Source organism: Pieris rapae, chromosome 22 (assembly GCF_905147795.1).
Source record: "Pieris rapae chromosome 22, ilPieRapa1.1, whole genome shotgun sequence".
Classification (NCBI taxonomy): Eukaryota; Metazoa; Arthropoda; class Insecta; order Lepidoptera; family Pieridae; genus Pieris; species Pieris rapae.
Genome location: NC_059530.1, coordinates 7,416,377 through 7,432,126, shown reverse-complemented (window position 1 = coordinate 7,432,126; position 15,750 = coordinate 7,416,377). Strand labels below are relative to the sequence as shown.

General features: G+C 39.6%; 1 protein-coding gene across 1 annotated transcript; it reads right to left on the bottom strand.

Annotated features, from left to right (window-relative positions):
• Positions 1-2,329: 2,329 nt before the first annotated feature.
• Positions 2,330-15,047, bottom strand: LOC110992868 (G1/S-specific cyclin-D3). The gene is made up of 5 exons (XM_022258844.2): positions 14,679-15,047; positions 12,798-13,019; positions 8,032-8,197; positions 4,607-4,728; positions 2,330-4,529 (listed from the first exon to the last, which is right to left on the bottom strand). The coding sequence occupies exons 1-5, from the start codon at positions 14,898-14,900 to the stop codon at positions 4,350-4,352; spliced, it is 912 nt and encodes a 303-aa protein (XP_022114536.1). The 5' UTR covers positions 14,901-15,047; the 3' UTR covers positions 2,330-4,349.
• Between the last annotated feature and the right edge of the window lie 703 nt (positions 15,048-15,750).

The following is a 15,750-nucleotide window of genomic DNA, read 5'->3' as shown; positions in this document are numbered from 1 at the left end:
CATTTAGCAAAATTAAGCCGTTTAATGTTAGCGCGTTGAAGCCCTTTAGAAATCTGAATCGGAGAAAGAGTAATCAAAATTGCGGGATGATTTTTATCTAACAAACTTAATGCAAGTGTTTCATTGACACTTATACAATCTATATTAGAAAGCACCAAATCCAACAAGCGAGCGTTTGCATTTGTGATAAAGTTATGCTGTTTTAGATTACACAGTGACATTAATTCATTTAGTAGAAGGAGCTTCTTACTCGGGTTAGGGGAAATTGACAGAGAGGGATTAATCGAATCAGAGTAATCAGGTGTGTTAAAATCACCAATTAATAAGAAATTATCCAAAGGGAAACGATTAAGAAGTAAATTTTGGCAATGGCTATAAAAGAGTTCAAGCTTGTTAATTCTAATATCAGGAGGCAAATAGCAAACACATAAATTTATGCGAGAAGTGTCACGTGCTTCAGGAATAAGAGTAACCCAGACATCCTCCATATCACTATCCCACGATGCTTGACGGATGACCTGGTATTTTTTATGGACGGCGAGTAAAACTCCACCTCCCTCGGTTTTAGCACAGGAGGAATCCGCACGATCTCGTCTGAAGAGATTGTAACGGGCGTCAACAACTTCGCCATCGAAAACACTCATATTTAAGTTCGTTTCCGTCAAGCATATAATATCGAAGTTAGAATTTAACAGATTTAAAGAAAATTGAGTTAACTTGCTACGAATTCTGTTTACATTTTGATAAAATATATTAATCATTGTGGAAATAACGTGTGATTCAGTATATAAAAACAAAAATTGATCAAGTAACTTACTAAGCAATGATAAACAAACAAATTAGTAGTAGTAATAACAATTAAGACAATTTAGTGAAGGAATCATGACTTTTAATTAGAATGGCCGGGCTTGATTCATCCTTACGAACATAAATTTGGCCATATCGCACCCAAACAAACCTGTAGTTCTTGTCAGTAGAAAATTTACGTGCCGCACGGTGTAACTCTTTAGCTTCAGGAGACAAATGTTCAGACAAGTATATCCTGCTCGACGACGAGCCGCCAATACCAATATCGGTAGTAGATAGTTTGGTGTCAGGGTGGGACTTATTGAAGCGAGTCAACGCAGACAAGAGTGTATCACGCTGACGCTGCGTTGAGAGGGTAACTAGTATGTTTCGCGGCCTTTTGGAGTTTGAGTCCATCTTAGCTACACGACGACATGCTTTAACATCACTCTCAGATACCACAACATTTAAACACTCACAGAGTTTTTTGAATAACTCCATCAGATTCTCAGTCTTGCTTTCGGGTACCTCGTGAATCTCGAGGTTTAAGTCACGTGAAATCTTTTCAACTGTAAATAAACGACTCTGGAGTTTTGATAACGTGTTTTGAGATTTCGTAAGTTCAGTCTCGAGTACCCTGATTCGATTGTCTTTGTCTGCAATATTTGACTTCAAATCATTTTGTTCTAAGATGATAAAATCCGTTGTCGTCGTGAAGTCAGCCTTTACCAACTCAACAGCTCGGCTAACCTCGTCGGTCACCATGTCCTTCAAGTCCTTTCTAAGCGCGGACCGTAGATTTAGCATAAACGATGAGTCAGGGGACAGTTTCAAGTCTATAAGTTTGCTAATACTGTCCAACGTAACCGGCTGCTTAGAAAAGTCAGCGCCTGCAGAAGTTTTCGTAGCAAAATCACACTCCGGCTCTTTACACGTCGTTATATATGAGGAGGCGCTTGGTGATTGGTTATTGCGACCCCGCCGGACAGGAGTATTATCGTCATTGTTTTTACGCCGAGTTACATTCTGACACAGAGGACAATTAAGTGATGCCAATTGCTCAGCACTGAGCTGCTTAGTCGACCCGGCAGCAACATCAAGGCATTCATAACAAAACTTGCGTTTGCAATTATTACACTTTAAAAAATGATCGACATTTAATACGTTATTACAGCCATGGCACTTCATAGCTTGATTAGATTCACTATTATTCACTTCACTGATTTTACGTATTCTGTATTACTTCAAATTTGACTTATAAAAGCTAACACTATTGTTAAAAATTGAATAATAACACTTATAACACGGCTAATAATACTTTTAACACGGCTATGGACTACCTTCCACCACGGTTGAAAATTGAATTTATTATGAAGAACACAAAAGTTAACACCTGCGCTGACAGTGATATTTACATATAATTAAAAATCCGTAAGAGTGGATCTGTTGGGTTTGTCAAGAAAATGCAAGGGATTCTAGAGTTAGGTGGAAAGTTATTAGACTCCACAGAAATTCACTACACGATAAGAAAAATAAAAGAGAATTAATTTTGAACATTTTTATTGCAGATTTTGATTATCTACAACATAATAAAGTCAACGAACTTTTATTACAGATAATATACTTAAAAATACATCACAAAATCAAATCAGTGTCAAACCACATTTAGCTTAAAAATATTTTTGATCTTCCGTTTCCGACCTATGCATGTGCGCAAAATTTGAAGATCACGTCAGTTGTGAGAAGGGCGAACGGCCTACTTCCGGGTTCAGTACTTATGTCTTAATATATTTCTCGAACTTATAATCTAAACTAAAAGCTTAAAGCCTATCCAAAGCCAAAAGCAAAAATAAATCTAGGTCAAGACTAAGCGAATCGTTTCCCCAGTTTCACAAACGAGATAATACTAAGATATAAAGATGTTATTCTGTGAAACGATATATTTGTGTGTTCACCACAACCGACATATTTACAATCCTCATCCGTTAAACGAAACTAAATAAACTGCAGATAAATTTTTAAAGGTTAGGTCGCTCATTAATATCGATCATAAGGAATACTTTTTAGTCATTTTACTTATGGCACCAAATGCTTAGAGCAAATATACTTTATATGTACAGTTTCATATTTACAAAGTTACCCAATAAAATAGAAAAATTAAAGAAGAAACCTAACAAAAATATATGAGCCGTACTGCGGCTACATTCGAAGCTTACTATATGGAAGACGTTGGACTAAATTATTTAAAATAACTAATTCTTTTAAATGCACACGACTTATAGCAATCTTAAAGTTAGCTAACTGCGCCACCCGTACTTACAATTACACACCTATTATAATATCTGTGGAAACTATCACATTTTAAAGTTAAACTTATAACTATCTACAACAGAATAGAACCATTAAGTACGAAAACCTAGTTCTAATATCTATTGGCGTGTGTAATTTACCTATTTCCAAAAGTCAAAGTATTAGGAACAATATTGTATGGAAACTATTATACATATTTAATATATTCTATTAATAATAATTGAATCACAATTCTTTTATTTCAGATTTTGCTTATATTACCTTACAACATAACATAGTACTCCTACTTTAACATATTATGACTGGAAGTGACTATGAAATCAAGTTTAAACTGTTAGTTAAACTATCACATTATGTATTAGGCACTTAAAACTACCTTTTTTATCTTTATTTTGTCGTCTTATAAATAATTTAACTTTCATGTAGCCCTTGTCCTTCTACTAACATATATCAAATACTCTATATATATATATACTGTGTTTAGCTAGTGTCTGTATGGTGTAATACCATCATATTTCTGTTAAACGTATTTTAAAACTTGAATATAATATTTAAAGTTGCAACATTCAAGCGTAATATATTGCCTTCCCCCGAAAACTTTTACTTTTACTGTGATCCATAGAATACATATTTTAAAACGATAATAGAAAATATTTCAGTTATTTGGGAAGAAAATAATTATATACGTACTGCAATACGATGAACTTCAGTAAGAGGATCTCGTACGTTTTCGCTGCTAGGAATTAACTTTGGTCCCGTGAGTTATGATGTAGCAATTTCGTATAATTGTTAGTTAGATTAGATATTTCGATTATCTCATATCGAAACCTTATATAAAATAATAAATGTATAATATTATCGTTTCAGGCGATAATGAAAATTGTTTCCTATAAATAAAGAGGTAGATCGTAATTTCAAGATACCTATTATGAACTAAGAGAAAATTCTATCGGTGATTCATTTCCTATATCGTTATATAACGCGCCTCGCTCGTGTGGAAGAAATGTTAAGGCTAGGCGCTATTTTACAAGAAGCACAAAGGGCAAAACGACGTCAACTATTAAGATAAACTTCGTTCTTAAATTAAAAATTATACACGATAAGTAGTAGGTACTTATGTTAGACACATTGTCAGTCTTGGTATCAGTCCTCGATCACGGGTACACCGTTCAAATGTTCTAGTTTAAAGTATTTTCGTACTGCACCGAAGTTAAAGCGACGGCCCACGTTTCTATTTAATCGGGACCACAGTTTCAGAAGTGGACATCTCTGACGTCGGTGGGTGTGGCAGCGTTATTGTGGGGCTTGTCTTGCGTCGGAGGAGGCGTCCAGCCCGACGCCTCCCGGCTCTGTCCGTTTGGGACAGACACTACACGTTCAATCAGGCCCTGCACGAGCTCCTCGATTTGCTCCAGGCACGTTTGTAAGCAGTCCTGTTAAAAGCGACATCGTTAGAAAATATCCAATCGTGATTTAGTTATGTGAAGTTGTGTGGTGGAGATTAACTTACCAAGTCTATGCCTGTCAGTTCATGTAATCGAGGCAGGTGGCCGTCTAATTCCAGGCCTCGCAAAGCAGCCGCAATGCTGCACGCCGCAAGAGTGCTGGCCGAGTATAACGTGAACTCATAATCTGAAACAACAAATATTATTCATATTTAAATACGTTTTACATTTTGACATTTGCAGGATACAAATGGTTCGTAAGTTTCAGTTTGATAAAATCTGGCGTAGACAAAATGGCGCATTATTAAAGTACTTAAATTGCTGCTTATGATTGAAGTAACGAACGAGCACTTCACCGAGCGATATCAGTATAGAACCGGGTCAGAATGCTTACACAGTAAATGTAGGTACCTAAAAGCGGATGTGGAACAAAGTTAGTTTATATTTAACGAGCGTCAAGAACTTGTCATAAATAATAATTATGAATGCGTATTTTGCGGGTTTCCCAGCTGTGTGGTGGTCGGCCACAAAGTCAGCATATTAGCGAAGTTGCCGAGTAGTTGTTGTTGAGTTGGTGGCACAAAGGAAAGGGGTAACGACTAATGAAATACGTCTCTTTCGTTCCCGCAGGTTGTTGGTCTCTGTCTGGAGAGTACAGTCTCAAAGGAGCCGGCAACCGCCCTCGCGGCCGCATTCCTCCGCTGTACCTGCGCAACCGATTTACTGGAATATTTCTCACGAGCTTGCCTGGCATAATATTATTATATCTACAATATTTCCACCTTAAAAGGCATCATCGACCAATTCGGGCTGACAACTCCCAAGTGAATAGATCAGGTTATATGTTACCACACGCTTTAGTTGGTAAAACATATAATGAGGCAAATTTAATATAATTAGAACATACTTGTTACATCGTATTTATTATCATTTCCTCAGACGCAATTAATAGTACATATAATAAAACAAGAGGAAAACTTATTTGACCTTCAGCGATTCGTCAAATACTGCCTCTCAAAACACACGACATAAATAAAAAGAACAGTCTTCCATAGTTCGCAGCGGGATTATTAAAAATCGGTCACCAAAAAAAGTTAAAAAGCCTCTATTGGGCATTGAAGATCCGCGGCGCACCGTAATCTCAAATTCTGAAAAGTATGGGAACGTAGACAATACAGACAGCATCCGAGAGCTCTCCATTCATGATTAAGTATATTCCTTTATGTCGAACGACGTATGGTTACCGAACACTCTTTCAGCTTCATTTAAAGGGGTTTTTAATTCGTGTGGCGGCGGAGCCGAGATAAAGGCTTCGAAGGAAGGAACAAAACGAAGATACCAAACAACGAGAGCGGCCGCTTACTCGAAGCATTTGCATAATCTGATGTTAATCAAACATTGAAGCCCTACCGCTTCGCAGTTCGACCCGCGGACCGGTCTCACGACCAGATAGCTCCAACTTGAGGGACCTTACGGAGTCTTGTTATCGATAATATTGAAATCCAACCGAGAGTCATGACATTGAAGTACCCAAGTTCGCTAAGCAAATTTGGCAACGAGTCGAAACCCAAGCGGTTAACGATTTTTGCCTATGACATAATCGACCGATATCCTTTGTACATGTATGGCGATACCGAGAGACATCGTTCGGTTCTGATGTTCAATGTCGAAGTGTTTGAGAGGTGAACGTTCGCGCGAGGCCGTAGTAGGAGAACGAGAACAATATAGATTTGTAGAGCCAGAGCGTTGTGCCTCACTTAAGAAATTAATATTTCACGTCCAACACCGCTTTTGACCGTCTCCACCTTGGACGAATAACGAAATCTAGCCATGCTGTGAGACTAATTAAAATTAAGCTTCTAAATGATCCAGGTAATATGATGTTTGTTATGGTCAATGAATGCATTGAGGACTATTAATTCTGTAGCTAAGATGAAACGAATAAAAGTAACTCGTTTTGTTAATGTCTGTGTGTATCAGCACTAAAATAATCCATTTCAAATTTAATATCCCGGCAAGTTATGACTGCGCTGAGTAAATTGTACCATTCGAATAATGATACGTAATGCGGGCTCGCTCGATACCCTGGAGTGTAACTACTAACTACCACTCGTGCAGGGCAGCCGCCGCCACTTAACCTCCTGTGCTATAAATATACCATGGACCTTGAATGCATTTGAAAATGAAAGTTCTAAGTACAATAAGACTGAAGTCAATTCAATATTTCTCTATGTACGGTGCAAATTTCTAACAGTTTATAAACGGCAATTAATAACGTAGCTTAGCGATTACATAATTAACATGGCGTACTTCATAGCGTCAATGTCACGTCACAGAGCGATATTTTTGCGGTAATAAAGCATTGTATTGGGTATGAATAATCTACAGCCTGACAAGCGCGAGATGATACCCAAGGAGCATGTAAAATAAAAGAGTTGAAGCGTGAACTTCGCCAAAAAAACAAGGCGGCGGCGGCGGCAAACAACAAAAACCGTTGCATAAAAACATATGATCCGCCGAGGGGGTTGAGGGGCGCGGGGCGCGGGCAGTCCCGAGGCGTGCTGGAATGCGATCAGGCGAACAGGCGAGCCGCGTGGGAGGTGCTGGCCCCACACGCGCCCTCACTCTAACCCTCACTGTAAACAAACCTATTCACATCTCGGCAGCATCCCGAACCTTTCTAAAGAAGCCAACAAAAATCTGCACGCAACGTTCTAGCCGTACTATTCTTGGCTTAAAAATCCCTTAAAAACAAAGTACAAGGAAATTACTTACAGCCCATAATTGCATGACTGCGGCCTATTTCAGTTGCCTATCAGTTCCAGCAATTGTTGTTAGGCCGAGATAGCGTGAAACGCATCGTGGCTTCACCGTGAGAGCCATTTCATAGAATAGGTTAAAATATAATTGGGAATGCGCGCTATCTGACGTAAGACATGAATATGCATCTGATCCTTATTCCGGTTTGAGGCATAGTGCTCGTTCTCTATTCATTTGTCGTTAGGTTCAGTGACACGTGACATCCACATGACAGACACCGCGAGCTAGAAACGGTGAATATTCAGGCGACTGCGCAACCATCGTGACATGACATGATCGCCGATATTGCGAACGAGGCGCTAATTACAGATTCGCCGCTTAAACGGCTTTTTGAATACTTATAGCATTTGCTCATAAGTAAGTTGGAATAATAACTGATACAGGTTTTGCAAAAAAGGCGTTCACACTAATAAACATTTGCAATAACGCAATAAATTACATAAAAATGTATAGATTGTTGTTACAGTTACGTAACTACAATGCACTGTATTTACATATCAACTAAGTAATTAGTTTAGTTACTTTTAACAGTATCCTCCAATCAGCCTATTAAGTATTAATGAGGGTTCGCGGTTTTGCGCTGATAATAACTAACCGTATTTAGAACTCGAGATATGGAATAGCTACATTTATTGTTATAGAAGACGTTATGTGAAGAAAGAAAGCTCACCTCTCACGGCTACTGTGATGAAGGTCTGGGCGTGCCTCTGCACCATTTCACTGGTGACACGTCCACCACGGAGTGGCAGCCGTGATATCAGGAGTGGCAGAAAGTCGTGAGCCGTCACTCCAGCGACATCCCATTTTAGTTTCGACAGCACAAGCAATTCCCAGCTCTGTTGAGAAAATATACACTTAGTTGAATGCTAACTAAAAATCAACATTTTATTTGTTATCTGTGCGTGCAGAAAAATTGTGTATAAAATAATAGTTCGAAAGCCGGCCAAACGCAAAGAAGTGCTTATTGTCGAGTATAATAATGCTGCATTCCACTCGTTACATCCGCTGCATAATCGTAAACACGCCGAGTTTCGCTCGACTTCCCGGAACGGAACGTAGGTAGTCCCCAACACATTGTTAAAGCTCAATAAAAATCAATATACTATTCGATTATTATTTATTTAAGGCTCCTTAATTGCCTTGCTGGCTTGCTTAGAAATAAACTCTTAATCTGAAACTTTGTCTAGCTTCTTTTGCTGACCTACATTAATTAATAAGTTCCGTGATAAGGACGACCTTTGTACAAGTTTGCGATATGAATATTCAGTTTTATGAATAACTTGATTATTTTGTGCTCACGCACACACGTCCACATGTCAGCGATGCATGGCCGTTGACAGATAATACTCGATGTTTACATAACTCAAACGATGGGGTCGTCCAGGCCGACAAACGTTTGCTTTTTTCAACTAAACAAATATATTCCGAATGTCGATAAGGATAGAGTCGAGATTTGCCTGCGGTTCGAGTGGACTTGAGGCCTATTGGTACTCGATATTCAGTACTTGTGAATGAATGAGGCTCATCATCACTGGAAGTCGCACGATATGTGATCTCGTCTCGGTGTGCGTCAACTAACCGTGCGGTCTAAGTAATCCGGTTAATATGAAGCATATAATAATGGCTTATAATGCTTTAGAAACTAAAAAGAACAGGTGAGCGAAAGTGGTTAACGATGGTGGTATGCGGGTCGACTGCGGTCTCAAAGGATTCCGTCTCTCGCCTCACCGTCATTGAAAAGCTTCGGAAACAATACGCTCGTAAAGAATTTACCGCAGACACCACCTGATACGCCGTGCGGATGTGCCGACTTTCAGCTAAAGAACTGAGATCCGAAAACACGGAGCTCGGGTCTCAGCGATCGTGTGAAAGTACAAATAGAACTCGAGACGTTAGGAATGCGCCTCATAAATTTCCAAGTCGGTGTTCATTAGAAGCTTGCGCGGTAGCAGTTATCGAGCGACGTTACAGCCAATAAAGCGAGCTATGCAAACAGCCCTCACTCGCTGAATTCCATAGCTGTTCCCATGCTTCGTCCGATTTCATCGAGCACTACCTACACACAACCTATAGCATTTAAATAATATGTGCCATACTACACTCTGTTCCCAGCCAAACCATTCGTTTCGTTAGTAAATGATTATTCCGAGATTTCGCTATGACCAAACTGAGTAGGCACTAGGCAGTGGACGGCGTTTTGCTCGGAAGCTTCACACGTTGAATACTAAAGTTACCTCGAGTATGCAAAACGTGATACGCATTCTTTTACACAGCTACAGTGAAGCTAACGTAATACGTTATCACAGCACATTCCTGTAAAATTATGGTGAGCGATTGCGAAATCATTACGTGTGGCTTATTTCACTTATTTGTACATTAAAAGGAACGTTAAGTCCGATCGTAAATCTTAATTCATGTCTGTGACGAAGAACTTACGAAACTACCTACCTAAATTCTCTAAATATTTCATATTATGTTATCTTTATGAATTTACCAAAGATGTAGTTTTACCAAGTCTAACCGCAATTCGCAAAGTCTTCGTCTTTGCCCCATTGTCTGTGCCCGCATAGAATGGGTTTTTACTTAGAATAAAATTCTATTTATTATTGTTGCTTCTGGAGGTATTATATCAATTTTATTTGTATATAGTTTAATAAAGCTCTTCGATAATATAAAGACAATAATGCAATCAATTAAAGGACCCTTTAATCTAGTTATCGCCATCAAATATTGACTGAAGTTATTATTGATAGTTACATATTTATCGGAGTTTGGTACTGTGATAATATGAGTTATTCTGGCAGTCGTGGAGGTTTCTTTGGCAAGCAGCAAGGAGCCGAGCGCTGGAATGCGACTCGCCCAACCCCCTTCGCCCCTCTCACCCGAGAATAACGACTGCTCTCGTGGGAAACAATAGTAAGAAAGTACGAGCCAAATTTAATAAGGAAACCCGTTTGATAACACCTAACATACCTTTAAATATTGATTTAAAATTGCATCGTATAGCCTACGCACATAGCTTGTCTTAGCAATGCTCATTAGTCGGGAAAACAAGCTTAACCGAGCCGTGTGATCTGCAAATAAGTGTGCTTTTCTCCTTCCCGAAAATCTAAGCTTTTATAACTCGTGTTAATTAATACTGCTATCGATAAAATGAAAAAAATATGATCATTCAATACAGACGGGAACGAGTCATTGGATTTTCTTTGAGCGGTGCCTAAAAAGAAAATTCAATCAAGGCTACGGCCTTATTCTTCAATTATAATAAGCGTTTACAGTGGATGTGAGAACGCGCAGGTTTTATGATCGTGCCGAGGCGGCGCGGGCGCCTGTGATTCGAGAGCCCTGCATTAAAGCTGTCTCGGTCGCTCTTTTTGCTTGTGCTACGCTCACCTACCTTGACGGGCTCGATAACCAGTACAAGAGAAACCGCTCCATGTATCTAATCCACGGCTTGAAAATTAATATTGCGTTAAGTAAAATCCATATAATCTTTCTGATAATCAATAAGTTTAACTCATAATGCTTCGATTTATGTTAATCGTTTTCTGGGTAGACTGAGAATTTCCATAATAGTGATGTTTAATATTAATTGCCGGCGCATCCGCTGTTCTAGACACCCGCCATTCGTTTCACTTGGATAATCCATTGTAAACGAGCATAATTTTATATTCAACCAGTGTGACGGGTACCGCCTTTAACTGATATATGAATATTAGATTACCTACATTTATAATCATATTTGTATCATTTAAAACTAACAACTAAATATATTTAATTGTTTCAAATGCAAGCTTAAAAATAATTATATCAATTATCAGTTTTATCTTCACCTTAGGCTCTACGAAATGTCGTAGTTGTTCTACGAATATGCTACGCACCTAACGACTAAGGCTTCAACAATTAAAACTCAATTTAATTAACGCTTTTGTAATGTATTTGTGTGTATATATAAAACTTATCAATTCTGTTTACAATTCCATAACCGTGTTTATTTGATAAAGCATTTATTTCAATTGGGTAATTGGTAGGTAACTGTTCAAATAACAACATTCACAACGTATTGAATAAATGATTAGATATAAGGAAACTTTAAATAACAAAACAAATAGTAGATTCTAAGCTATGCTTAGAGAAATAGCAAAGTACGTCAGCAAAGTATTTTAATACTTCAAGGTCGTTTAGAATTAACGATTATCATTCGCATACAGAAAACCTTTGGGAAACAGCTCGTAGGTTCGTCAGACAAGGCAAGTAAGCAGCCGCGCCGTGAGAAAAAACAAGCGGCATGCTTCGTCTGTAATTGGTCTGATTGAAACGCGGCTCTCGTTCGGCGGTTCCAAGAAGGCTGCCGGCTCGTTAGGGGACGCTGTCCGCTGACCCCTCCTCCCAGACCTCACGCCGCATTCCTCCAATTTTGGGCCTAACTTTTTCCATCGACCGCGACCGGCGGATTGGTGTATTTCAATTTTTATGTTATAGTGCAAGTAGAAACTAATGCGAGAAGTAGAAACATCGCCAGGTATTACGCTAAATAAGTGAGGAATGCGTTAAAAACAAACGAACTCGATTGTATGACGCTAAAAGATGCGGCGTGCACTTATTATCTACGGGAGGACGGGGCTCCGGCGGGTGGCCGCGACGCCCGAATTGCATATCACACGTCATATTTTTAACATATTATATATTATGTAGTGCCATTTTATTATTTTTAGACTTATCATTCGCTTATTATGATTATTTTAGTTCTAAATGTTCTAATATTATTTAAGGAACGTGTTTGTACTACTAAAACCTTTATGGTAAAAATGCTTTTTTACGCTAAACTATTACGCGTAGTAGAACAGTTTTTATTAATTGAATATATTCCTAGTCACAGTGTAAAATGTAGTATTGTGCTATAAAATGAGAGTTATGTAATCAAAAATATTATAAAAACATTTAGTTTTAAAAGTAAGTTAAATTTTAATTAATATTTACGAGCCAGAGATTAGCTTCTAAAAAAAGATTTAACACGCAAAGCAAACTAATGATTAATTTATTTACTTTACATAAAATTAATACTAAATCTACGATCAAAAAGTAATCGTTAGTGGGCAATGACCGCATAATTTAACCATCTATTATAACTCGAAATTGACAAAAAAATGTACTTTAACCATTACTAAGAAAAGTAGGTACTTCGTTAAAATGTTACATGTGACTTAATCACGTAACTTGCCTCGCCCTAACTCTTATGTGTATAATAACTAGATTGATAACACAACTTCCGCTGCAGAAAGCCAACTACAATTAAAATTACTTACGAATGTGATAAGTTTTGAAACAACTCGAACGTCATATCATTTTTAATACAATCTGAATTGCATTCGGTTATTTATGATAAGATGAGGTCATATCGCAATATTTTGTCCAGTATTCAATGATAAAACTTACGCATAAATCCGAAATCGTAATGCTGTTTGCCGTGTAGAAGACCAGTAAATCTGCGGGGAGGCCTCGCGAACTCGGTTCCCGCAGCTTGGAGGCTAGCAGCAAACAGGCCGTACCCAGTAGTTGAAGCTGACTTTTCCCAACCGTGCAGGTGCTAAGGAACCGATCTAGGTAGGACATCGCCAGCGTAAACACTTCTTCCTGGCAGTTCTGATCTTCGCAAACCTGAAACAGACGATACGGTTCAGTACATTTAATTTAGTCGGCATCGTGGCGCCGCACCTCGCCTTTATCACACAGAATTCCTGATAACCTATATTCTATACACATATTCCATACAATTGTGCTTTCCTACTTGTGCTCTTATCGAGGCGGGTACCCTTGTTGCTTTCCGAAGAAGTAACGGTCAGCGTATTAAATATTAAGTAATTAAACAATTCTTCCGTAGTCGTGCTAATACTGCCTAGTTGAGTCGGTTGTACTTAAAAGGAGAGAGTAAAGCGAAGTGCAGTGATCTACTTAGTAAATAGAGAATGTCACGAGAGACTCGAGTTGGTCGCGCATAGTTTCGCACGGTGTAATCCGAAACACGGATGCAACCACAGTGGGACTGGCAGGAGCTCAGCTGATGATCCCACGCTCGACTCTGTCAGCTGATTAACTCATAGCTCAGCAGAACGGGCCATTGTTCTGTTACAAGATTACTGGGTGCGAATACTTCAACGTTATTACGTTGTTAGTTTTTGTGGCGTTTGTTAATCACATTGTATATAATACGTATAGAAACAATTCGTATACCTTACTACAGCAGGAAAATATATTTCATTATAATTCTATTTAGGTATGTTATGATGAAATCTACCTAAAAAATTGTTTAATTTGCACCACGCTGTAAAGGCGACTAGAGACTATGAAATGTCATTGCCCTTTTAGGTGGTGTTTTTCGGCAGGGTTTCTTGTAATTTGGTATGCGACAGGTTTAACGTATAAATGGTGGGCATAATGTGTCGGCAAACTTGGTAAAGTGGCAACGAGGCGCATGCGTCGGCAACGCAGGGTGACGTCAGCGCCCGCGCCGCTCCCACGTGGCCGAGCTCGCATTTACAGCTGACTGATCTCATACGGTTTGACTAACATTATCCTGGATGCATTATCTTTCAAAGCAGAACCTATCTTTATAAACCCTCATTTCAGCGCATAGGTAAATTCCGCTTATTAAATCAATGGAAATAGAATATTGTGCAATTAACAATTAAATATCATGTTACAATTTGTTAATGTATGGGAATTGTAAAGTTTCCTAGCGATAGATAAAAGCGCGTCCGGCGTCAGCTGTGTGCGTGTCAAAATCAGCTGATTATTCAAATAGAACGAGCGCTCGCATCGGTCGGCGACCGCGGCGTTCCGCCCCGCCGGCCGGCAGGGCCCCTCGCGCAATCAACAGACACTAAGCACCACATTCCGAATCACTACTTTGTGTTATAACATAATTCTACCAATGCCAACATAAGTTAAATATTTCTTTCGATATTTTGAATTGAGATTCTAAGCAGATTCCAATTCGAACGTTACAAACATGATCAGCTGATCATGTAAACACTGACGATACTGATGTTATAATCGCTAGCATATTTCAAATAGGTAGTTATTACCATAGTGCTTATGGCATGTTGAGCTTGACCTTACCCAGAGGAAAATGCACAAGATTTTGTAGACCTCGCTTCTATCATACACTCGGTTAACGGATCATAATATTGGCATACAGCTAGACGTATCGTCGGGCACCGGTGGCAGATGAGCGCTCACGCAGACACCGAGGTACCTACACGTGGCCGAGTGGTTAGAAGATCGACAAGATGGCGAACGAGTGGGCCCTGAGCTCACCTCTAACATCCACTCGGCGACCACTCGGCGCATATGAGGGGTGATCTCGGTCTGCACGGTGCCGAAGTAATTGGCGGTGACGGCGTAACGCTCCTCGGTGCGCAACAGGTTGTCCAACACGCGCCGGCGCAGCAGCACGGGGTCGGCGGCGGCGGCGGGCGTCGGGCCGGCCTTCGCCCGCTCGCTGCCGGGGCTCACGCGTTCCGCGCACAACAGCTCCATGCTACACCGCACAGCGGCTTATCTAGGGCTCGAGTTTCCTCGCGGAGTCGTGTCGATTGATCGTGAACAGCTGATCGAGTGCGCGAGTGGAGGCGTGCGAGTTGCGGTGCGACGACGGCGACAACCCGAGTCACAATGAGTGGCCGCCGGCGGAGCGACCGACCGGCCGCCGAACATATGATCGGCGGGGCGAGGGGCGGGTGGGGAGGGGAGGGGCGCCGCCCGGCCCGTGAGGCCCGCACGCAGGTTTCTCCCGATTCGACGCTCGAATAATAAAACATAACACGTTTTCTTGCTCTCTCGTATTCTATCCCGACTCTTGCTTCTCGTTCTATTATTTACAAAATGAAATGAATTCCACGAGCTGATAAAATATCCGACGTAACTTTAAAAGCACTATTAATATTTTATTATATGTACATATTTACCTCATAGTATTTATAGTTACTTACCTACATAATGTAAGGCGACAGAAAATTCGATCGAATAATCATTTATCGTAACAAAATTCTTAAAACTAACTAACGACTAAGTTTTTTGAATCATTCTTTCTGGGGTTCCCAGAAAGAGTTACTTGATTGCGGGGGTTAATACGCATACATCAAAGCCTTTTTACTATAAATTACACTACGTTAGTCATTACGGTTATAAGTTGCTTGACTAGTTAAAATATTTAAAAGTCCTTGACATCAATAAAATGCAGCCTACATTCTAGACCTAATCATCTAGATTTTTCGTATTACAAATTTATGTATTTGTATGTAAACCAATTAAAAATTGCAATAGCAAAAATCTCTTTTAGGCAATGGGGCGATGATTTTCATTAAACATCATCATCAACGGCAGTGCA